This window comes from Tursiops truncatus, chromosome Y (assembly GCF_011762595.2).
Source record: "Tursiops truncatus isolate mTurTru1 chromosome Y, mTurTru1.mat.Y, whole genome shotgun sequence".
NCBI classification, from domain to species: domain Eukaryota; kingdom Metazoa; phylum Chordata; class Mammalia; order Artiodactyla; family Delphinidae; genus Tursiops; species Tursiops truncatus.
The window spans coordinates 5,725,270-5,751,147 of record NC_133428.1 but is presented as its reverse complement, the minus strand read 5'-3'; the positions used below and the strand labels follow the sequence as shown (position 1 = coordinate 5,751,147).

The 25,878-nt window shown below is 47.7% G+C and overlaps 1 protein-coding gene across 1 annotated transcript in view; it reads right to left on the bottom strand.

Annotated features, from left to right (window-relative positions):
* LOC117310570 (polyprenol dehydrogenase-like) overlaps positions 1-25,878 on the bottom strand; it is a 192,986-nt gene that overhangs the window by 17,108 nt on the left and 150,000 nt on the right. The window contains exons 5-6 of the mRNA XM_033850271.2: positions 16,640-16,847; positions 4,390-4,597 (exon numbers count right to left, since the gene is read on the bottom strand). Coding sequence (XP_033706162.1) covers positions 4,390-4,597; positions 16,640-16,847 — 416 coding nt within the window. The remainder of the gene's footprint in view (positions 1-4,389; positions 4,598-16,639; positions 16,848-25,878) is intronic.

The following is a 25,878-nucleotide window of genomic DNA, read 5'->3' as shown; positions in this document are numbered from 1 at the left end:
AAAAAAAAATGTTAACCCCTTGACTCATTCTGGCAAAAAGTACTTTCTCTAAGACCGAAGGCACAAGAATTCATCGTGGAAGATGAAACAAGTGATTATGTCCCTAATATACAGAGAAGCTTTTTCTGCATCATCACCTCCCCTCCGCCACGCGCGCGCACACGCACGCACACACGCGCACACACACAGATAAGTGTCCCCACAGGACAAGAACCAACAATTCGCACAAGTTGTCACATGCACAAAAGGAAATTCGATTTTGAACGGAACCACAAAGGGGAACTGGGTGATCCAGGAGAGCTGGGTTTTGATGGCCTGCTGACGAAGATGTAATTACAGCTGGTGCTGGCTGCATGCTGGGGCCCGGCTGCAACTGTTAATTCCTACTTGTCAGAATCTGAGTTCCACGGGTGGCCCCAAAAGGCTGCCCTGAGGAGAGCCCAGTGGTGGAGAACTCAGGGCGACCACTGTCATTTACGGCTTCCACCCTCCCCTCCAGGGCTCTGGCGATCACCGTTTCTAATCTCTGCGACCCCGTGGTGAGGAAGAAATGAATGTGGTCCACCCGCCAAGACTGTGAAAGCCGGTCAGCACCTCCCACTGAAAGGTGACGGTCAGAGGAAAGAAAGACGTAATCCTAGTAAGGAGCCAGACACTGTCCTGTAAACACACCATCTCGCTGCTAACGGGGAAGAAAACGCAGGGTTAAACGGGACCACATACGGTCTGGAGGCAAAACACTAGAAAACTATCAGCAGAAATGTGCTGTGGGAATTTGGGTACCACATTGTACATGTGCACAGCCTCCAGATAGACAAACTCGCTTTTAAAAATTTATCCTAAAAGAATAATCGCTCCAAAGACCTAAACAGACATGTCTCCAAAGAAGACAGACAGATGGCCAACAGGCACATGAAAAGATGCTCAACATCACTAATTATTAGAGAAACGCAAATCAAAACTACAATGAGGTATCACCTCACACCAGTCAGAATGGCCATCATTAAAAAGTCTACCAACAATAAATGCTGGAGAGGGTGTGGAGAAGAGGGAACCCTCCCGCACTGTTGGTGGGAATGTAAATTGGTGCAGCCACTATGGAGAACAGTTTGCAGGTTCCTTAACAAACTAAAAATAGAGCTACCATATGATCCAGCAATCCCAAATATCTGGAGAAAACTCTAATTCAAAAAGATCCATGCACCCCAATGTTCACTGCAGCACTACACCCAACAGCCAAGACATGGAAGCAACCTAAGTGTCCATCGACAGAGGAATGGATAACAAAGACGTGGTACGTATATACAATGGAATGTTACTCAGCCATGAAAAAGAATGAAATAATGCCATTGGCAGCAACGTGGATGCAACTAGAGATTATCATACTAAGTGAAGTAAGGCAGACAAAGACACATACCATATGAGATCATTTATATGTGGAATCTAATTTTTTTTAAATGATACAAATGAACTTATTTATGAAACAGACTCAGACATACAAAACAAACTCATGGTCACCAAGGTGGAAAGAGGGAGAGGGACAAATTAGGATTTGGGAATTAACAGATACACACTCCTATATATAAAATAGATAATCAACAAGGACCTACTGTAGCGCACAGGGAACTATATTCACTACCTTGTAATAACCTACAATGGAAAAGAATCTGAAAAAGAATCTCTCTCTCTATATATATAAAATATATACATATAACTAAATCATTTTGCTGTACACCTGAAACTAACACAACGTTGTAAATCAACTACACTTCAATAAAAAGCAAAAAAAAAATACAAAAATAAAAAACAATGTTTATAAAGAAAAGCAAGAAATACTCACAGAAACACCAATGTGTCTAGGGGCACGGGGCCTCCTTGGGCAGGTAGGTAATTTCATCCCTATGCTTCCAGTGTGGATGGTAAAACAACGACAACCATGGCCTCTATGGGCCTCACTGGGTTACTTGGGGATTAACTGTATGTAACTTGGGGATTAACTGTATGTACTTTTAGCTTGTAGCTCATACAGAGGGCGACAGACTGGATGTTAATTTTTCTTAGGATTATTGCACGTATCAGGGTAAAACCGATAACAACCTAACTGCACCAGAAAGGAAGTTTGATCAAGAAAGAGATACCCCAAACGGCAATGTAGGGGGAGAGGATTAAGAGGTGCAGACGATTAATAAAGTAAGCTCCAAGGATATCGTGTACAACACCGGGAATACCGATGATATTCTCTAATAACTATAAATGGAGTCAAACGTTAAAAAGAACAACCCAGAGACCCGTGCATACTAGATCGTCAGGGCTCACTCCACGTGGGCAAAATGGAGCAGGAGGGACACCGAAACAGAAACACGGGGAACCTTCAATCGGAGGGACTTGAGGGGCCTGGCGTTCATCATTTCTCACTTCGGCATCATGTGAGCCATGGCCGTGGCGGCAGGCACATGTCACCAAGCCTTCTGTGTGTCCCCAGCTCCTACCTCCTGGCCTCACCCCCTGCGGTCTGGTTCACGTGTACTGTGAGAGCCCACCCTTCACCCCGGCATCCGGCCATCGCTGTGCTGTGCCCTGGGTGTCCGATGCCCCGTGGAGACGGGTCTGCTGAGGTCCAGCAGGACCCAGATGAGTCCTCCAAGCGGCCTTTGGTGGGACCGAGACTGACATGTCCACACGGCTGGCTATAAAATAGAGAACCAACAAGGCCCTACTGTAGAGCACAGGGAACTCTACCCACTATCTTACAATAACCTATAATGTCATGGATGGATCGAGAGATTCTCATACGGAGTGAAGTAACTCAGAGACAAATACCGTGTGGTATCACTTACATGTGCAATCCAAAAAAAGATGACAAATGCAGGGGACACGGGTTCGAGCCCTGGTCTGGGAGGATCCCACGTGCCAAGGAGCAACTAGGCCCGTGAGCCACAACTACTGAGCCTGCACATCTGGAGCCTGTGCTCCGCAACAAGAGGCCGCGATAGCGAGAGGCCCGCGCACCGCGATGAAGAGTGGCCCCCGCTCACCAGAACTAGAGAAAGCCCTCGCACAGAAACAAAGACCCAACACCGCCAAGAATAAATTAATTAATTAATTAAAAAAAATAATAGAGAAACATGGGTCTTAATGAGATGCTAAATATGAAAATGGTGTATATGTTTTATATTCTGCAACTTTTTTTTAGTTAGGAACCAATAACAATTGCTTACCTAATCTAGGTATTTGCAATGAAACCATGAGTTGCACGTCAGACACCTACCTATTCATTTCCTTCTGCATTAAAAGTTATCAGTAAATCAGGGATACTTAGAAGGTTTTAATAAGTCATCTTCCTTTATTTCAAAAGCTTGGACTTTGTAATGTATTCGTTATCATAAAATACCTGACAACTGGTCTGTCTCATTTGGATGTTGCAAGAATAAAATTAAGATAATATTCAAAAAAAAAGATGACACAAATGAACTTAATTACAAAACAGAAACAGACTGACAGGCTTAGAGAACAAACTTACGGTTATGGGGGGAAGGGTCAGAAGGAGGGATAGATTGGGAGTTTGCGGTTAGCAGATGCAAACTCTCACAGGTAGAATGGATAACCAACAAGGACCTGCCGGAGAGCACAGGGAACTCTACTCAATATTCTGTAACAACCGAAATGGGAACAGATCTGAGAGAGTGGACACGTGTATACGCGTAACTGAATCGCTGTGCTGTACCCCTGAAGCTTACACCGCACGGTTCATCAACTGTACGCCAACAGAAAATAACAAGAGAAGCAAAGCGCTGTCCAAGGAGACACCGCGCGCAGGGCGGCACAGACACAAGCAGGAAGCACACGCGATTAATCCCGAACCGGAGGGAGGCTGGAGGGGAAGACACACGGCTTTCACTTCTCGAGGCAGACGGGTGTGCTTCCAACGCCCTTCGAGAGTGTGCAAACCAGGGCCAGGGAGAGCCCAGAAGGACAACCCCAGATGCCGCCTGCTCTTTCAAGACATGACCCTCTGAGATCCATCAGCCCCGAGTCAGACACGCTCGCTAATGACCAGGGTCCTTGGGAGCAAATGCAAGCCCGCCGCCGGCCTCTGACCGAAATCGCTTTTTCTCCTTTCCAGCAACAACAAGAACAAAAAAATGCCGCGTGGATACACAGGGGAGGGTTCTGCCTCGGTGCTTATCTCGGCAATGGGACCACGGGCTCCCAGGCCACGAGGATTCTCATCGTCCTGAGGACCGCCCCCCCGCCCCCCCCCCCCCCCCCCCCCCCCCCCGGCCCCGGGCACGAGTACAGAAAGCCCAGCCCCTTCGGGAACCCAAACTCCGCCCACGTGGGCTCGGAGCACACAAGCCACCGCGACACACCCGACCACCGCAGCCTTACCTTGAATAAGCACCACCCGAACAGCTTCTTAATGAGCCGTGTGCCCCAGAAGACGTGTCTATACAGGTCGGTGTCCACCACGCCGGGGTCAGCCACGTTGGCGGTCACGGCGCTGCCCGTGGCCTCCAGCAGCGCCTGCAGGCGGTAGGTGAACAGCACGAGGGCCAGCTTGCTCTGGGCGTACGCCGCGTGCGCCGAGTAGCTGCTGCTGCAGAAGCAAAGCGGGAGAGGGTGTGAAACGCAGGCGTCTGGCGCCGATTCTCCCCTCGCCCGGCCGGGGAGGCAACCCCCAGCTACAGGCTGAGGGCAGCTACACACGCACCTAAGTTCAAGTGTCTTACGAGAATCGCTTCCATCTCTGAGAACTGACTGCGTTTTGCTCTCCTCCGAACGCTCAGCGCTCGGGAAACAGGCCCTGATGCGTGTCCCACTCGGACACAGCCTGTCCATCTTAGCTTCCTGTCGTTGCAGATCATGTTATGGGGGGCGCAACGTGTTGACAACCCGGGACGCCTCTCTGGCAAAACACATCGTTTCTCATTCCTTAGGGCTTAGTCACTTTCTTCAGGCCCGCAGCTCCTTTTCCTGAGTTTTATGGGATATGAATACAGCCCCACCTGAGTTCCTTCTTCCGGTGGGATGTGCCCCATATTCTATGTTACTTTCACTCTTTCAACCTCAGAGGTGTCTCCTAAGTTGGGAGAAAATCCATCCGTGGAATTCACCCTCGTGGGAGTTTCACACAAAGATGAAAACAAGGAAATCAGAGTCGTCGCGTGAAACGCGGAGAAAACACGCTTTGGAAATCAACGGACAAAGGCTCTTCCTAAATAGGAATTAAAAATTGCAATAAATGGGGACTTCCCTGGTGGCGCAGTGGTTAAGAATCCACCTGCCAACGCAGGGGACACGGGTTTGAGCTCTGGTCCGGGAAGATCCCACATGTCGCGGAGCAACTAAGCCCGTGCACCACAACTACTGAGCCTGCAGGCCACAACTACTGAGCCTGCATGCCACGACTACTGAAGCCCTAGAGCCTGTGCTTCTCAACAAGAGAAGCCACTGGAATGAGAAGCCCGTGCACCGCAACAAAAAGTAGCCCCTGCTCGCTGCAACTAGAGAAAGCCCGCGTGCAGCAACGAGGACCCAACGCAGCCAAAAAAAAAAAAAAAAAAAAGATTGCAATAAACAAACTAACTTGACTAAATGATTCAGAAAAGCGAACTGAGAAAATGTGACCAAGGAAAGCACAGAAGGGGAAAAAAATAATAAAAGGAAAAGGGAAATATTAGAACGTAGAAAACAGGACAAGAAAGGGTATCAGAAATCGAGTCTCGTACGCTTAGTTGCCACGTGAGACTTTCTGAAAAACCTCAACTCTATAAATTGCACCCATGGGCGCTTGTCTGTTCCTATGTGACAACCACATCAACCCCTTTTCGGACTGATATCCGGCCTCCTGCTGTTTCCCGGGTAGCATCTTTCTTCCTCATCAGCACATCCCCACCGTGTGCCCATCACACAGCCCCTCGTCACAAGAGGCCACAAGCAAACTCGGGGGTTTGGCCTAGGGTCCATGCAGTTTAAGCTGAAAAGAAGCCCCAAGTCTTTTGTCTGAAAGATGACTCAGAACAAGTCAGCCAAGGGTGACACCGGACAAGCTGGCCGCAGGGCGTCGGCCAAAGGAATTCCAAACAGGTCTTCTGTTGGAGGGAGGAATTAAGACAAAAATATAGCGCAGTTCTGAGCACAGACGCCCTCCTCTGATCCACGACAACCTCCCAATTATCGTCGAGATACTTGTTTTGGGCAGTTTCCTCCTGTCTCTTCCCCCCAGAAGAGGACAGAGCTCCAGGAAAGAGGGAGTTATTAAGTGGGGGGAGAGAAAGGCTGAACTTTCACCTTGGAATTGGGCCACGTCGACCTCACGTGCACGCGTCTGCTCCTGAATTGCCAGGGCTGTTCGGGAGGGAACAGGAACCCCGAATTTAGAAAGAAGAGAGGGAACCATAAATGTGCGCATTCCTCAAGGGTAAACTGGCAAGTGATGTAACTGTAGTTTCCTACGGTAGCATGGAGAAGAGAGAACGGAAATTCTCGAAATATACTATGTGGCTGGGAAAGTCAATACATTTCTCTACAGGAGGAAAAAAAGATCAAGAGTACAAGTCATTTCAGGAGAGGTTCCCTGGTGGATTTAAAGATAAATAAACATCCACCGTAGAACTGGAAAAGAATCAAAGTCGATACACAAGAGGACATGATTCCCCATGAAAGTTTATAAATAAAGCCCGGAGGAATGGCAGGGACACTTGGTGTTTGAAACAATGAAGAGACTGTTGCAATTTTAACAGACAGAAGGCAGCTGAAAGGGAGAATCAATCCACAAACTTAAGCAGAGGTAGAAGAAATTCAGGAAATGTCTGCATGGCTTGATTCGAAACATGAGATTTTTAATACGTTGCTTTTGTAATGAATGGTGTCAAAAGGTAGAACGGAAACCATAAAAATATATCTTTGTTTTCAATAGATAATAATCTGTTGATGTAACTACTTCATAACGAATGTGAAAGTCGATCTGAAACAAAAGTAGAGACAGTCTTGTGGTAGGCTTTCTGTCGGGGAGGAAAAATTTTTCTCCTGTACTTTTGTGTTCCGTACCTGAGGTCTGCAAATTAAACCACCAAGTGTCAGATTAAAGAGAGAAGGATACCAATGTTACTTCTCACTTTACACGTATGGGGAACTTCATAGAAAAGAAGAGAAAACCCCAAAGAGTCGGGAAGTCCTCATTTTTCACAAGTTTCTGCTTTTAGTCAGATAAGGGAGGCTCCCGAAAGGCACCCTTCTGCACCTGTTGCTTCTCCAGAAGCTCAAAATAACCTGTATGTCAAAGTGGCATATTTTGAGTTGGCACAGTCAGACCCCCATCACTTTCTCTACCTTACAGACAAGAGAAGGAAAGGTGAAAAATGATATTTTGAACACAACATATGCAAACCTGTGTACTGAATCAAAGACTCGATAATCCTCAAAGGGGTTCTTGATTAAAAACTAGGAAAACATTACTTAGAGATGGGAAAGCCTATTCCTAAATTGAAGCAGCATGGCTTTCTGGTTGGGAAGAGGACACTGGATTTTTGGATCCCTGTGTTTCACGTAAGCAGCGTGTGACATTTACAAGATTGAGGACTGTACCTGGTCTCCACCTGGCATTGATCTGACAGCCGACCTACACCCACTGAAGAAGTTACAGTGAGCCACCTGAGACCAGATGCTAAGTGCACAGGGTCCGCTAGTGCCCCCGGGCTCAGCAGGATGCCAGGAATGTAGCGGGTCATACGTTGCCGCTAAGCAAATGAGGTTTTCAAGTTCTCATCAAAGACAAAACTACTATAGCCTATGACAATAAATGCACACCCACATATTTCTACTTTTTAAATATACACACGTAAAATCTACATTTTAATAAAGTATTGTAGGGGGAAATCTTTTCCCTCTATCCTCTTAGGTTCTGTCCTGGGGCCTGCAAATCAAACTGTTAAAGGACAGTTTAACAAGAGAAAACAGTTTTAATTACATACATACATATAGGAATTCCCAAAATGATGTGATTCAGGGAGGTGGCCAGATGATAGAGGCTTATATACCATCTTAGGGTAAACAAAGGAAAAGGGGTTTTGGGATTCTGGGTGGAGGCGGCAGGTTATGGGAAGGGAAGAAATGTGTGTATATGAATAAGGACCGTCTTGTTATGCAAATAAGAGCCTCTGGGGTGAAAAGAGTCATCTCCAGGAGTAGCTCTCTCCCTGGAATGGAGACATTACTACAAATGGAAAATCCCTGGATAAATGTAAATTTCCTTTACAAAACAGTAAATTGATACTGTATTTTTTAGACAGTTGGGGGCGGTGGCGGAGGGAAGTAAAGAGCGTTTCCTGGGTCTGCTTGTTCTCAATTGCCTTTAGCTCAAAAGATGGCAGGTATCAAAGAGGTACACTTGGGGCTAGCGTGTCCTGGTCCCCTTCAGTAGGACCAAAGGTATACCTTGGGAGAACTTTTTAAGGATAATATTAATTTTTCATTATTATAAAAGAAATATATATTGGTTGTAAAAAAATGACAAAGCTCAAAGAAGAATGGAAAATCAATTCCATAGTGATGTCAGTGTTCCCCTCCACCAAGAAATGGCCATTGATCACACTGCCTGAGTGAGTATATTTGTATAGACACATATATGTATACGAATGTGTGTACATATGTGTGATCGCACATATATGTACATGAATGTGTGCAATCACACATGTATATGAATGTGTGTATACGTATGTGTAATCACACGTGTGTATATGCACTCATATATACATATATGTGTCTATATACTCATATATACATAGATGTATCTGTGTCTACATATATACTCATATATATGTATATGTGTCTATATGTGTCTATATATATACTCATATATACATGTGTCTCTATACGTGTGTATACATATTCATATATACATATTTGTGTCTATATGTGTGTCTATATATATATATATATACACCCATTTACATATATGTGTGTGTGTATATATATATATGTTTGTGTGCGTGTATTCCATTCTATCTTAAAGATGGCTTTCCTCACTGGCTTTCCACCATCTTTGACCTACACCGTATTAATCCTATGCTTTGATGTTTCAACTACTTCCACACGAGTGGTCAAGGTTACTTCTGCACACTGCTCTCTACTGCCCACGAGTAAACTACCGCCCACCTGTCTTAGAAAACCATTTCGCATTACGTGTCTCACGGGGAGTCCGTTTCCTGAACTCCCTCAATCCCATGAGAAATCATGCCTATGACTATGGGATTTCTAAGACAATATCTTGAAAACCATTAATTCACTGAGCTTTCTTGTTGAAGGAAAACCCCAGGGAAACACACATGACCCTGAATGTGGATATGATTAAGGGTATCTGAGGTCTGTGTTTTCAGCGTGTTATAGAAAACATTATTCTCCTCTTGCCGTTGGAGATCAGAAAAAACCAACCGGCCTGGACAGCTTATTATAAGAAAGGAGCTCTTCATTGATTACCTTGATGGATACCGTGCCATATGTGTGTGTGCGTGTGTGTGTGTGTGTGTGTGTGTGATGGCTCAGTCCCACTCCAGTAAGACAACTGACTGTGTGATGCTCACTTCATATGAGTAAGTCCCATTTGCTTCCCTTGAAAGTTCAATTCTGAGACAGTAACCCATGAGCACATGGCAAACACGATTATGGAAACTCCACGTACTACCCATAACCTAGTTTCCAGTTGGCGCGTTTTGGATGCTGGCCGAGCCTGGTAACGATCAGTCTGCAAGCAGGACCCGTAGCCAGCACGTCGGCAAGTCAATAATCCCTCAGCTCCAAACGGAAGTTCTCCCTTGACAAGACGAACAACTGCCTTGCATTCTGCCTTGGTGTCCTAGGTTTAACACGACGGAGGAAGATGGAAAGAGAGACCACCCACCAGGACCTCTGAAAGTATCGTCAGCTAAGAGGAGTCTGTCCTTCCACGAAGGGAAGTCGGCAGAGACAGCCCGGGATGCGGCAGGGCCGCCTGTGAATTCCAGCCTCATCCAAACACCTGCTACAGTTGGTCACAGAAGCACGGCAAGGGTGCCGGCTGCCTGTAAGGGGTCCCAGGACACACACTGAACATGCTAAATGTTTAGTGAAAACCACATCAATGCAGGACAGCATATTTATAACATGACATCTCACCACAGAGGTGCCACAACCAACGATATACGAGGATGTGAACACGCACTTATGAATAAAAGAGTGAAAAACTGCCCCAAAGTTAAGTTTGGGAAACTCAAACCAAGACAGCTATTTTCACAAGACAGGGCCGTGCCCATAACGTGTCAATGATTACTGTGTCTCCAAAGCAAGGTCAGGTTGAAATAACGTGAGCCTTAAAAGGTTAAGGATGGGGCTTCCCTGGTGGTGCAGTGGTTGGGAGTCCGCCTGCCGATGCAGGGGACACGGGTTCGTGCCCCGGTCCGGGAGGATCCCACATGCCATGGAGCGGCTGGGCCCGTAAGCCATGGCCGCTGAGCCTGCACGTCTGGAGCCTGTGCTCCACAACGGGAGAGGCCACAACAGTGAGAGGCCCGCGTACCACAAAAAAAAAAAAAAAAAAAAAAAAAAAAAATGGTTAAGGATCTATCCATTGGAGAGGGACAAATGGTGTGTGCTGTGGGCTGAATTGTTTTCCCCCTCTTCCCATAACAGAAGAGGTTATGCTGTGGAGTCCTAACCCCCAGAACCTCAGGATACAACCTTCCTTGGAAATAGGGTCTTTACAGAGGTGATCAAGTTAAAATGAGGTTGTTTGGGTGGGCTGCAATCCAATATGACTCGTGCCATAAAGCAAACTCCAGAAGCTGGAGAGAAGCCTGGAAGAGACGGAGCCTGGGTGGGTTCCTCCCAGAGCCTCCACGAGGGACCCACCCTGCCTAACCAGCCAACCTTGATCGTGGACTTCCAGTCTCCACGACTGTGAGACAATAACTTTCCGTTGTTCTAAGGTACCCAAATTTCTGGTCCTTTGTCATGGCCGCCCCAGGAAACTCATACAGTAACCACTGTTTTACAAAAGCAAAAGTTACTTGGGAACTGGCGGTCCAGTGGTTAGCACTTCGCACTTTCATTGCCGTGGTCTGAGTATGATCCCTGGTCAGGGAGCTAAGATCCCGCAAGCCACACGGCGTGGCCAAGAAAGAAAAAAGAAAAAGTTCCTCGGTACAAACCATAAAAATGTGGACTTCGCTGATTTACTCCACTGAAGAATAGAGAAGAGAGAAAGCCAAGAGAAAGAAGGAGACTTTTCTACGTTCAGAGGAAGTAAGCCCATAAGATGTTAAGTTTCTTGTGGGGAGAGGAAGCCATGAGGAGAGTGTGCTTGTGAGGAACCCTACGAAAGTCCCCTCTGAGCTCTGGTCTGTAGCTGCACCTCTGTGGACGGAGCCACAAGACCCAGGGACACGCAACACTTGTACCCAAAGCACCACCTCGGCTGGTGACACAGCACGTAGCCTAACCCTGCATCCCGAGGGTTCTGTTAACTTTGCCACTAAGAGCAAATCTTAATCTCTTGATCTCTTCCGAGGTCAAGAGTCAAGACGGGGGACTCGCTTTGGTTTGGGTCCAAGGAGAGGAGGTAGCAGGGTACCACTTTCCTAGCCGAGGGCAGCCCAGGAAACAGCTGCCTGCATTCAGAGGGGAGGGTCCAAGGACAAGCAGGACGAGCTGTCCCCGGGAGAGGTGCAGAGGGGTCTTCCCGTGCGGTCACCCTCAGGGCTGGCACGCAGCTGGGGCACCTCTGACGCGACCCCCGCAGAGGGTCCCTTGGGTCCCGAGGTGCCCATGGGTGCAGGAGGCTGAGCACGGAGACAAGTCAGGGTGCAGGGTGGGTAGTAGACCGACACCACGGCGCATCACCTACAGAATGCCTTGCCCACATCTGTGGCCCTGACGGTTCATTTCACGTGTCCACGCTCAAGTGTTTGGCCCAGTGCCCGTCTAGATGGTGCCAGGAAGTTATTTTTCAGAGGAGATGAACCATGAAACCAGTAGCCTGCGTGTAAACCACGTGAGCCTCGGCCATGTGGGTGGGCCTCGTCCTATCAGGTGAAGGCATTCAGGGGAAAAGAATGAGGTTCCCCCAAAAGAAGGGACTTGGCCTCAAACACCACAGCATAGAAATTCTACCTAAGTCACCTAGCCTTTAGGTTCAAGACCACGACCTAAGTCACCTAGCCTTTAGGTTCAAGACTACAAACGTCACCGCTTCCCTGAATCTCTGGCCTGCTGGTCAACCTTGTCAGCTCCTCCAAGCACGGGAGGTAGTTTCTGAAAACAAGTCCAACTCTAGTGGGGAGCGGGAAGGGGGAGGGGCAATATAGGGGGAGGGGTAATATAGGGGGAGGGAAGTAAGAGATATGAACTATTATGTATAAAATAAGCTCCAAGGGGACTTCCCTGGCAGTCCAGTGGTTAAGACTCTGTGCTTCAGCTGCAGGGGGTGTGGGTTCAATTCCTGGTCAGAGAAGCAGGATTCCACCAGCCACATGGTGTGGCCAGAAAAAAAGAATTTAAAAAATAAAAAAATAAAATAAGCTACAAGGATATACTGTACAGCACAGGGAATATAGCCAATATTTTACAATAACTGTAAAGGGAATAGAACCTTAAATTGTGACTCACTCTGTTGTACACCTGCAACTTATATAAATTATATAATATCTGTGGCAATTTTTAAAAAAAGATGCAACAGGGCTTCCCTGGTGGCGCAGTGGTTGAGAATCTGCCTGCTAATGCAGGGGACACGGGTTCGAGCCCTGGTCTGGGAAGATCCCACATGCCGCGGAGCAACTAGGCCCGTGAGCCACAACTGCTGAGCCTGCGCGTCTGGAGCCTGTGCTCCGCAACAAGAGAGGCCGCGACAGTGAGAGGCCTGCGCGTCGCGATGAAGAGTGGCCCCCGCTCGCCACAACTAGAGAAAGCCCTCGCACAGAAACGAAGACTCAACACAGCCAAAAATAAATAAGTAAATAAATAATTTAAAAAAAAAAGATGCAACAGAGCTCTGTGCACAGTTGATACCTTTAAAGAAAAGTCAGTCTCTCCCTCTCACATATACGTAAATTATAACTATACATATAATTATAATTGCATAATTACATAAATATTGCAGATATATTTTATATCATTTACATATTATATATAATTAACTATTATAGATATACAAGTATTAAATAAATCCAATATAATTTTTTTATTTAAACAGTATATAGCTTTTTCACCTTCTTCCCACTAAATATAACTTTTTTTTTTTTTTAACCAAGCTGTCCACTACATCACGAGTCTTGTTCACTGACTACAATTTTCCCGAGATTCCGCCCATCTCTTCCACTGGAATTTCTTCTGTAGGAGGAGGGACTGAGTGCGGCCGGGCAGAGGGGACAAGCCCTCTCGTGTGTAACAACCCACCTGGGTTTGGAACACTTCATGCTTTTACAAGTGATTTATGCTTGACAAGAACGCTCCTTACCCAAGCCAGCAAATCAATCTTGGTAATTAACCGTCATCACCAGCGGTGTCTACATCAGGTGCGAGCCAAGAATTCACTCTTTTTTTTTTTTTTAACCCGGAAAGGCAGCATGTTTTTAACCCAAGTGGTTCTCAAATGTCAGCATGCATTAAGAGCCCCTCAGAGGGCGTGTTAAACTTCCCAATGCCTGGCCGCACACCCTGAGTTTGGCTTGTTTTGTTTTGAACACGGTTTTAACGTTTTAACAGTCTATTGTCAAGCCTTTAAAATAGAACAAGCGTGAGTTGGGCTCTTTCCGTTTTTTTAAAGGTAATTTTCTGTATGTTTATTATAGAATGAAAAGGCTGTATGTGGCCTGGTCTCAAGTGACATATACACTGTGAGGTATATATAAGATTTACCTGGAGGGGGCAGGTTGCTAGGAAATACCCTTTCATTGTCTTTTTAAACAATTTTGACGGCAGTACAGTTGCTTTACAACGTTGTGTTAGTTTCTGCTGTACAGCCAAGTGAATCAGCTGTACGTATACCTATGTCCCCTCTTTTTTGGATTTCCTTCCCATTCAGGTCACCTCAGAGCAGTGAGGAGAGTTCCCTGTGCTATACGGCAGGTTCTCCTTAGTTCTCTATTTTATACATAGTAAGATTTACAGTATTGTGGTAGTTTCAGGTGTACGACAAAGCGATTCAGTTATATATATGTGTATACATGTGTGTGTGTATACGTACATATATTTTGTCAGATTGTTTTCCCACCCTCAGAGTTTTGATTTCACAAGTGGTGGCTGTGTGGTCTGAGCGTCTACCTGTATCATCCATCACTTCTCAGGTGATACAGATGCTGTTGCTCTGGGGACCCCACCTTGAAAACCACGGTCCTAAACGGTCTCATCCCCTTTGGATAACCATTTAGGGAAAAAAATGATAACAACGAGATGCCTTTGATGGGATTCGACATAGGAAAACGTAAACAAATACAGGAGGGCAGTTATCACCGCTTCCTGACACACGCACTCCTGCGGGCCGTGAGATTACTTCTCTGCAAATGTCAGAGTTTCGTGCAATGCCATAAAAAAACTTCATTTTAGAAAAAGGAAGCTACGCGGCACACGTCTGCGTTCTCTTGCATATTTCTACACCCGTATTCAAAGGAGAAAAAGACGACGATATTCCTGAAAGAAGCGCCCCACCCCGTACACGGGTCCCCTTGTCACGATGCTGGGTTTTTTTTTTTTTTTTTTTTTCAGTACACGGGCCTCTCACTGTTGCAGCCTCTCCCGTTGCGGAGCACAGGCTCCGGACGCGCAGGCTCAGCGGCCATGGCTCACGGGCCCAGCCGCTCCGCGGCACATGGGATGTTCCCGGACCGGGGCACGAACCCATGTCCCCTGCGTTGGCAGGCGGACTCTCAAACACTGCACCACCAGGGAAGCCCACGATGCTGTTTTTTACGAGCCGTGTGCAGTCATGCCCCCATCAGATGCAGGAAACACTTGGCAATCCTATACCCTCTGCAGACCCTGAGCCTGGACCCATGCGGATGAGAGAACCACTCTGTCCAAAGACGCCCCTTTGAGGGACGACTGGACCCCAGGAGTTAAAACACAGGGTGTTGAGTCCAGGGGGAGAAGCAGCCGCATTGCTGTGTGAGTGCTTGAGGCGACATTAGACTCTCTAGAGGCTCAGGGGCCTTTTCATTCTCTTCCTTGCTATGCACGCCCTGTGCGGAAAGCACCGGGTTGGCTCAAGGGCTACGCACACCTACGTGCTGAGAAATAAACGGGGACAACTCAGAAACGGCAGCGAACGAAGTCAGCCCGTTAACTCCATCAGGACCCCAGAGCGCCCGTGACACCCATCCTGGCCCGGCTCAGAGGCCACGGGGCTGGTCCTCCACGAGACCCACACACCCTGAAGGTCTCCTTCAGCCCCAGCACAGGTGACCCACAAACTGGGGGCTGAAAGCGACAGGACTTCATCCTCCCCCAGTCCTGGAGGCCAGGCGTCTGAGACAAATAGCACAGGACAGCACTTATATGTGGAATCTAAAATATGACACACAGGAACTTATCTACCAAACAGAAACAGACTCACAGACACAGAGAACAGACCTGTGGTCGCCAATGGGGAGGGGGAGGGGGAGGGGAGCGGAGGGATGGGCTGAGACTCTGGGATTAGCAGGTGCAAACAGTTACATTTAGGATGGATAAACAACAAGGTCCTACTGTAGAGCACAGGGAACTCTACTCAATATCCTGGGATAAACCATCATGGAAAAGAATGCAGGAAAAAACGTATATATGTGTATAACGGAATCACTCTGCTGTACACCAGAAATGAACACAACATTGTAAATCAACTATACTTCCATTAAATAAGTTTTCTTAAATATATGCTTCTCAATTTCCTCAAGTGTAAAATGACGATAATAATAGGATTTACCTCAAAGCATAAATATAAATAGACTGATATGGATGTGTGAGTGCCAGTTAGCAAACAATTGTTAATACGGGCAGACCTCACTTTACTGCGCTTCACCGATACTGCATTTTTTTTACACACTGAAGGTCTGGGGCTGCCCCGCGTTGAGTAAGTCTACTGACGCCATTTTTCCAACATCATTTGCTCGCTTTGTGTCTCTGTGTCACATTTTGGTCATTCTCGCAGTATTGTAAACTTTTCCGTTATTACTCTATTTGTTACAGTGTCTCTGATCAGGGAGCTTGGATGTTACTACTGCAAAAAGATCATGACTACCTGTAGGTTCAGAGGATGGTTAGCATTTTTTAGCAATGAGGTATTTTTTAATGAAGGTGTGTACACTGTTTTTATAGACATGATGCTATTGCACACTTACTAGACTACAGTGTAGTGTAAGCATCACTTTTAGATGAACTCGGAGCAAAAAAATTCGTGTGACTCGCTTTACTGCAATATTTGCTCCACTGCTGTGGTCTGGAAGCAAACCCGCAGCATCTCCCAGGTCTGCCTGTGTTAGTCAACACAGCTTTCACCTCGAGACAGGTTGATTTACAAACGTTTGGGGGTGTGAACCGCCATCCCCTGGGACGAGCACCCTGCCCAGTGCGTCATGGTGACGGGTCACCCTGACCGTCCTGGCAGCACCCGAGACCACTGGCGACTGGCACCCACCTGCTCTGAAGGTCGTCCAAGTTCAGTTCCCCGACGTAGTGTGTGGCCGAGGACACGGTCACCACCCTCGCGCTGCAGCCGGGGGCACCCGACTCCCGCAGGGTGTCCAGGAGGAGGTTGGTCAGCAGGAAGTGCCCCAGGTAGTTCACACCAAAGTGCTCCTCAAAGCCGTCCTCGGTGGTCCCCTGCGGCACCATCATTACACCAGCTGCGGACACAGGAGGGTTCAGGGACAGTGAGATGGGAGGAAATGGGATGAGGATGGCAGGAGATGGGAGGAGGCGGGATGGGAGGAGGCGGGATGGGAGGAGGCGGGATGGGATGAGGTGGGATGGGATGAAGTAGGATGGGATGAGATGGGATGGAATGAGGTGGGATGGGAGATGACATGGTTTGGATAACATGGGATGAGATGGGATGGAATGAAGTGGGATGGAATGAGTTGGGATGGGAGATGAGACGGTTTGGATAACATGGGATGAGATGGGATGAGATGGGATGGGATGGGAGGAGATGAGGTGGGATAAGGTGAGATGGGATGAAGATGGAAGGAGATGAGATGAGGCTGGATGGGATGGGGTGGGATGAGGTGGGATGGGAGGAGATGAGGTGGGATGAGGTGAGATGGGAGGAAGATGGAAGGAGATGAGATGAGGCTGGATGGGATGGGGTGGGATGAGGTGGGATGAGGATGGGGTGGGACGGGAGGAGGTAGGACAGGATGGCAGCGCTGCCCCCCAGGTGGATGGGGCACCTGCCCAGCGCCAGGAGGGTAGCTCTGGTCCTGGCTGCTGCCCCACCTTCCTGCCTCAGTTTCCTGCTCTGTACACAGTGGGGAAGAGACCAAAAGACCAACAAGACCCCTTCCTGCTCTCAAACTCTGCCCTTCGATGGCCCGAGCTTGTAAATGATGACAAAACAGCAGGACCCCCCAGAAAGTGAGACTGTCCTGAGTCTCCTAACAGTGTCCCCTGGGCCGGTCACTCTTCTGGATGGGAACAGCCATCCACAGATACCAGGGGCCTGGTCTGAGGCGTGGGCAGCACGGCTGGGACACCGGGGGGTGACGATAACCTACGGTCCACAGGCAGGTGGACAGAGCACTGATCCCCAAACTCACGTTGCCACGGCAGCCCCTCACTCAGGTGAACCCCACAAGTGAATTCATCCCTCAGGCGCCCTTTGGGGAACTGCAGGCCCCAGCAGCCAGCCCGTCGGCCATTGGTCCATAAACACATTTGTGAAGCATGTCCTGGGGCTCCGTTCGTTCTACCCGTCAGTTTGGGACACCCAAGCCTGCCCTCCGGTGGGGGGCAAAGGTCATCCAAATCCCTGTCCCTAAGTCCCCCCCACAGAGGCCAGGACACAGGTGATGGGCAGAACACATGCCCGGCCCATATGGTCCCATCTCCTAGAGCGGCCAGCAGGCTTGCACGTGTGTTTGTCTGTGTGTGTGTCTAGGTGTGTGTGTGTGCTGCCTGCCTGTGTGTGTGTGCATTTTATTCGTGCATGGAATCCTGTGTGTGTTCATATGTATTTGCACACACGTGCACATGCACACATTTATACATACATGTTTATGCGTTTGTGTGTTTGCATGCACGTTTATAAATGCCTATCAACTATACATGTGTTTTCTTTTCCATATATGGTAGGTGCATGTCTATGAATTTGCATTGCAGATGCATGTGTGTATGTACTTGCATGAATGTCTGCATTTGCATAACATGCATATGCATGTGTACATGTGCACGTATTTGTAAGTATATGAACAGAGTTATTTGCCTATGTGTAAGTGTTCAGTCAACTATGCATTTGCACGTGTTTATGGGTAATGCATGCACACGTGTATTCCAGTTGTATATTCGTCCACATAGGCTTTTGTATTTGCATGTGTATTTGCATTTGCAAGTTGTTTTGCATATATGTATGATTTTATGCACATATGCATATATTTTTGCATGTGTATATACGTCTTTGTACTTGCATGTGTATACACTTCTCTGGGTATATGCATTTGCATATGTGTATATGTTTATGTTGATATGTTTATTTACATGGATGTATAGACATATTTGTATTTACATATGTATATGTACATTTGTATGTGGCTGTATATCCATTTCTATATGTAGTTCTCTGTACATGTATTTGTATATATGTATGCGTTTGTTGATGTGTGTTTTTTGTTTTTTGTGTTTTTTTTGCGGTACGTGGGCCTCTCACTGTTGTGGCCTCTCCCGTTGTGGAGCACAGGCTCCGGACGCGCAGGCTCAGCGGCCATGGCTCACGGGCCCAGCCGCTCCGCGGCATGTGGGATCTTCCCGGACCGGGGCACGAACCCGTGTCCCCTGCATCGGCAGGCGGACTCTCAACCACTGCGCCACCAGGGAAGCCCAATGTGTGTGTATTTTATATGGATGTACTCGTACAGGTATACATATATATTTGTATGTGCCTATGTATGCATTTCTATATGTAATTCTCCATATATGCATTTGTATATGTGTTTGTTGATGTGTATTTTATATGGATGTGTATTTCTATATGTATTTTGTATGTGTGTATATATATAAATATGTATTTCTATGTGCCTGTGTATGCATTTCTACATGTAATTCTCCACATATGCATTTGTATATGTGTATGTGTTTGTTGATGTGCGTGTATTTTATATGGATGTGTATTTCTACGTGTATATATTTTGTATTTGTATAATGTACATACATTTGCAGGTATATGCAATTCTGTATGTAATTCTCTGAATATGCATTTGTATATGTGTGTGTTGATGTGTATTTTATATGGATGTGTATTTCTATATGTATATTTTTGTATTCGTATATGTGTGTGTATATATATATTTGTATGTGCCTGTGTATGCATTTCTACATGTCATTCTCCAAATACGCATGCATGTCTGAGTAACTATGTGTGGACAGTTTTCCCAGCTGCACTGCAAGGCCCCTCCCGGGCCACACAGGCCACACTGCACGTCCCTCCACACTCAGGTCCCGGGTAGGTTTCACGACCCCGTACATCCCCACTGCAGGTTCTGAGGTTCCTGAGGCAGAAAACATCTGATTCAGGCTCTGGCTTTCACAGAGCCAGCCAAGTGCTCTCGGTGTTGCAAGGTGGTAACATTAAAAAAACAGAGCTGTAGGGAGGCTGCAGGCTGACGGCAGCTTCCACAGACAAGGATGGAAGAGGAACCGTGACGGAAGATGGGGCTCCAGACGCAGACACGAGAAGACGGGGAGTTCAGGTGTGTGGTGTCTCACCTCACACGCATCCTGGCCACACCTGCCTCTCCCCTCCACACCCAGCTCTCCCCAGAAACCTCCGGGCTGTGCAAAGTTTATCCCCTGCGTTGATGACTGTCAAACATCATGACTGTAGCACAGCATGGACGGAGGCCACAGACACGAGAAAAACGAGTGTCTTAGGCACTCAGCGGAGTGTGTGTTCAAATGTACCTACAGCCACTAAAATTCGATGAACAAAACGGATTGGGAGTTTGGGACTGACAGGTTCACACAGCTGTATTTAAAATAAAATGCCTTTCCATTAAAACAACATAAAGAAGAAGTCAAGTGGCTTGGCAAAGTTCACACAGCCAGGAAATTATAGAATTAGAACTAAAAATCCTGTTTTTTTTTTAGGTCAAAGGATGATTTTATTTTTAACTTTTATATTGGGGTACAGTTGATTAACAATGTTGTGTTGGTTTCAGGTGTACAGCAAAGTGACTCAGTGACACATATATGTGTATCTATTCTTTTTCAAATTCTTTTCCCATTCAGGTTACTACAGAACTAAAATCCATTATTTTAACTCTAAACTCTACGATTCTCTTTTTCCCCAGGACCACTATGTAACCAAAAACAGGTTTTCTCAGCTACAGACCTACATGCTCCAGCATGTCTGGTCTCTAAACTTGTGTCATTCTGAGATGAGACACTTTGTTACAATTTTCACAGTCAAATGAATTTGTTGAGATGATATGATATTAGGCTCAAAAATATTCTAAAATGTTGTCTTGTAGTCAATAAAAAGTAAGGTATAAAAAAAAATGTTTCTGGACTTCCCTGGAGGTCCAGCAGTAAAGAATCCACCTTCCGGGCTTCCCTGGTGGCACAGAGAGTCCGCCTGCCGATGCAGGGGACACGGGTTCGTGCCCCGGTCCGGGAAGATCCCACATGCCACGGAGCGGCTGCGCCCGTGAGCCATGGCCGCTGAGCCTGCGCGTCCAGAGCCTGTGCTCTGCAATGGGAGAGGCCACAGCAGTGAGAGGCCCGCGTACCGCAAAAAAAAAAAAAAAAAAAAAGAATCCACCTTCCGACGCAGGGGACGTGGGTTCGATCCCTGGTTGGGCAACTAAGATCCCACATGCCACGTGGCACGACCAAAATAAATGAAAACATTTTTTTTAATTTGAAAAACGTTTCTGAAGAGCATGCCACGGTGCCGTTCAGAAGTCACCCAGAAGAAACACAGGCTTTTTGGTTGTCACGTGGACATAAGGTCTGGCATTTAGAGAAAACGCACGCACTTCCCTGGTGATGTGTTTCCTTGATCGCCCAAGTTAGTGGGACGAAGCTGGACCAGTGAGCTCTGTCAGTGCCTGCAGCGCAGGACAGACCCGTGCATCCAGGGCACCTGGCCGATGTGAGGCTGGTTGAAAGGGACAGCGGCCTCCAAGCAGCCGGACAACCAGCCTGCACATGCGTCTGACACCCGTTTCCTCGGGAGACGAGTCTGTGTCGCATTCCTCAAATCCTGGCAGCCATGCACTTTGCTGTCATGAGTCGAACGCAGTGGCAGTGACAATGTCGTACAACGTCCAAGGGCCTATGCTCAGAAAGACCCCGGAGCTTCCGGTTTTCAGAACTCTGTCTCTCTGGGCACAGCCAGCTTCACTAGAGAAGGCTGGCAGTTCTGAGATCACTATTTTGGTGAGGAGACCGCACGTGGGGATCTGGTCGACCAGCTCAGCTGAGGCCAGGCGACGGGCAGGACCAGTTTCCCGCCACAGGAGAAAGCCACCCTGGACGTCTGGCCCTGGCTGACCCGTCAGACAACGGCGACCCAGGTGCAACCCCACGGGAGGACCAGAGTGACGACTGCCCAAAATGCAAGCACGACGGTTATTTTCATAGCAGCACTGCTGACGACAGCCAAGACTCGGGAGGCACCTAAGTGCCCAAAGACAGAGGAGTGGATAAGGATGTGGTGCATGTATACCATGGAATATTACTCAGCCAGGAAAAAGAACGAACTAATGCCGTTTGCAGCAACGTGGACGGACCTAGAGATCACTATACTTCGTGAAATAAGCCAGGCAAATACTATAGGATATCACTTATATGTGGAATCTGAAAAATACAACCAACTAGTGAATATAACAAAAAAGAAGCCGACTCACAGGTACAGAGAACAAACACGTGGTTCCCAGAGAGGAGAGGAAAGGGGGGAGGGGCAGGATAGGGGGAGGGAAGTAAAGAGGAACAAGCTATTATGCATAAAATAAACAAGCTAGAAGGACATATGTACAGCACGGGGACACAGCCAATATTTTATAATACCTACAAATGGAGTATAATGTTTAAAAGTTGGGAATCGCTATATTGTCTACCTGTACCTTATATAATATTGCACATCCACTGTACTTCAATAAATATAAATAAAAAATAAAAAAGGAGACGGTTATTTTGAGCCACTAGGATGGGGGAGTGGTCTGTGCACGCTGAAACGGTCAAGTCCAGGCTAGAGAGCTCCACCTCCTGGGACAAACTGGCAGCCACTAGACATGCCCTTCCAAGGTCAAAATCCATTGGAAAATGCCCCACATCACAGAGCAGGGGCATTTGAAGGGGATATGGGGTCAGCAGGAATTATGGCCTGAATCTGGGGGTGTTAACCCGCAGCGACTTCCCGGCTTCCACCTGGTGAGTTGAGGGTAACATTATATAATAAAAGGAAGCTGGTGGTGGTTGTTACTTCCTTATGATGGTCTTTGATTCCTTGGACGTTGACAGCAGAGAAAACAGCCAGGAGGCTCGGGTCAGCCAGACATTGGAACAGCTGCACCGACTCTGGATGTCACCGCGCTGGGGCAGAACAGCCGGACTCATCCGTGTTCATGTTCGCTGGGGCACCCGTGGTCCGGTTCGTGGTGACCTGAGCTGAAGGGCAACCCCTCCCCGATCTCCTTGAGGCTGTACCTATTCCATCCGCCCCACTCCGTGTTACGTATTTCCTAACGAGAATGTACAAGACAGGACATGTGCAGCAATGACGCAGCCCTGGGGACCTGCCAACACGGATCGTCATTGCATACAAGCTCTGCTGACAGATTCTAGCAGAAACTCACTGACCCCGAGCAACAGTGAGGATGCTCCGGGCACAGCACGAGTTCAAGGTGAGCTGGGAAATCATCACAGTCATCTGAGCAAGGTCTGGGCGGAAATAGCATCGTTGGGGAAAACATATTTTTAAAGCAACAGCAAGGACATCGCTGCCATGCACACAGCTGCCCACCCACCGTGTTCCAGAAGCGTCTAGCCCATCCTGGGGTTCATCGAAGCTGTGTGAGGGCTACAGCCCCACGGAGGCTGGACCCAAAAAAAACTCCCGGGGTCCCTGCCCACGACTAAGCCCACGATAAACTGAGATGCTGAGAATAATCACGCCGGTTTCTTTTTTTTTTTTTTTCAAGGTGGACCATTTTCTTAAAAAGGCTTTTATTGAATCTGTAACGATATGACTCCTGTTTTATGTTTTGGTTTTTTAGCCACAAGGCCTGTGGGATCTTAGTTCCCTGACCAGGGATGGAACCCACATCCCCTGGATTGGAAGGCGGAGTCTTAACCACTGGACCACCTGGGAAGTCCCTGGTTTCCATTTTTTAAGCAAAATGTCCTAGACAGCTCCCTGGGTAGCAGATCTAACTGCAACAATATTGACTGAACGTCTGGCGGGTGCTGAGGGAGAGATTTTAAAGGTTCGCCCACGTCGCTGCACTTGTATTTTTTAAATGGATAAAGGGACGATGTCATGTCAGGGCTTCACATGGTCATCCTCGTTAGTGACCCTCCGTGAAAACAGCAGCCTTTGCGAACTGACACACAGGAAAAGAAGCCGTAAAAAATATCTGCTAGGGACTGCCCTGGAGGTCCAGTGGTTGGGACTCCACGCTTCCACTGCAGGGGGCACGGGTTCGATCCCTGGTCTGGGCACTAAAATCCCACAAAGCTGCACAGTGCACCCCCAAAAACATCTGCTCGTTGGTGGATGGATTTGACTGGTGAGTGGACACACGTCTGTGGCCTGGAATATCTCAGCGTCGCAGGTGGCTTCTACACTTTGTACTTGTGTTTTTTAAAAATTTTTCGGCTGTGCCACACAGCTTGTGGGATCTTAGCTCCCCGACCAGGTATCGAACCCGAACCCTGGCAGTGAAAGCACGGAGTTTTAACCAGTGCACTGCCAGGAAATTCCCCCACTGTTTTTACTTCTATAGATAATTTTTGCCTTGCATAGAAAAGCCAAGCCACTCGTCTGGAGGATGTTTCCAATCCAAAGAAAACGTATACGTTTTGTATCCAAGAAACGATAACGTGTACTGTTTGCACTTGCCTGCCGGGATGTGGGCAGACTCTCTGCACAGTTTTCGTGCTTTTCTAATGGATACTGGCCTGTGATGCTTGTTCGTGGAGATGTATCAAATGTCTTCTTTGCCTGTATATTTCCATGCTTAGGTATTTCTAACGTTTATTTTTTTCCCTGTCTACTTCCACACATAGCGACGCACCGTGAAAAGTAAATGGCGTGAATGATATGTATATTATTATTCAAAATAAAGTCTTTCACTTAAAAATAAACCATGTGTTATTCCTTATAGAGAGGGAAAAAAAATAGATGTGTCCCAATCAGGAGAGGATGAGAGAGAGTTATTTGCTTTATGGGGGAAAAGAGAGGGGCAGGGAATGAGAGAGAGAAAGAGAGAGAGAAAGACAGACAAAGAGAGAGAGAGACAGAGAGAGATAAAGACACAGAGAGAGAGAGAGAGAGAGAGAGAGAGAGAGAGAGAGAGGGAGAGGGAGAGAGGGAGAGAGGGAGAGAGGGAGAGAGGGAGAGAGACAGAGAGACAGACAGGGAGAGAGGGAGAGAGGGAGAGAGGGAGAGAGGGAGAGAGAGGGAGAGAGAGGGAGAGAGAGGGGGAGAGGGGGAGAGAGAGGGGGAGAGGGGGAGAGAGAGGGGGAGAGGGGGAGAGAGAGGGGGAGAGGGGGAGAGAGAGGGGGAGAGGGGGAGAGAGAGGGGGAGAGGGGGAGAGAGAGGGGGAGAGGGGGAGAGAGAGGGGGAGAGGGGGAGAGAGAGGGGGAGAGGGGGAGAGAGAGGGGGAGAGAGGGAGAGAGAGGGTGAGAGAGGGAGACAGAGAGAGAAGGGTATATTCTAGCTGGTGCCCAATGGCTACATGAAGGTTTAAGTCCAGAACACGAGGAACATCTTAGAAAACTCTTGCAGACAACCCACCATCAGTCCAGGGCTGACCACGAAACCCACCTCCAGAGCTGGGGTCTGCCGCAACTTTGGAATCCAGAGACTATACCATCAGTGGAACTAAAAATGCAAAAGTAAAGACGTCTGGAAGCAGGCAACCAAGGCAGTCAACAGAGGAATGCAAAAATGTTCAGAAAGAAGGATAGAAGATTCTGCAAAGGGATGAGGATTCTGAATCCACCTACAGAACGCGACCAGGAAAGGAGGTGTCCATGTGTCTCAGGGAAAATCTATAGCTGGAGGGAAGCCTGTGATCTGAGGCAGGACTGGGAGTGGCCATGAACCCAGGTGTTTGTCAGCCCAGCAGGACCCGGGTGCTGGGGTTCAGTGCTTAGGGGTACTGAACATGGTCACATCCTGGGCCAGTGAAAATGTCGAGCTTCAAAGAGCACGAGTGTGTCCCAAATCATGCTTAAGCCAATGGAGAAAACACTGACTAGAGCATCATGTGGACAGGTCCACAGGTCACCCTCGTACTGTGTTTCCAATACTGTCATCGCCCTGTCACCACAGAGGACAGAGCACCCCACGCCCCATGGCCACGGCAGAGAATCCACCACTTACTGAGGATGTTTCCCCAACGAGCAACTATTCGCACTAGAAATACCCCCTGGGGACCCGCTATAAGCACAGCCAGGACACCTGGGGCCAGGGGATCGGAAACGCCCAGCTCTGTT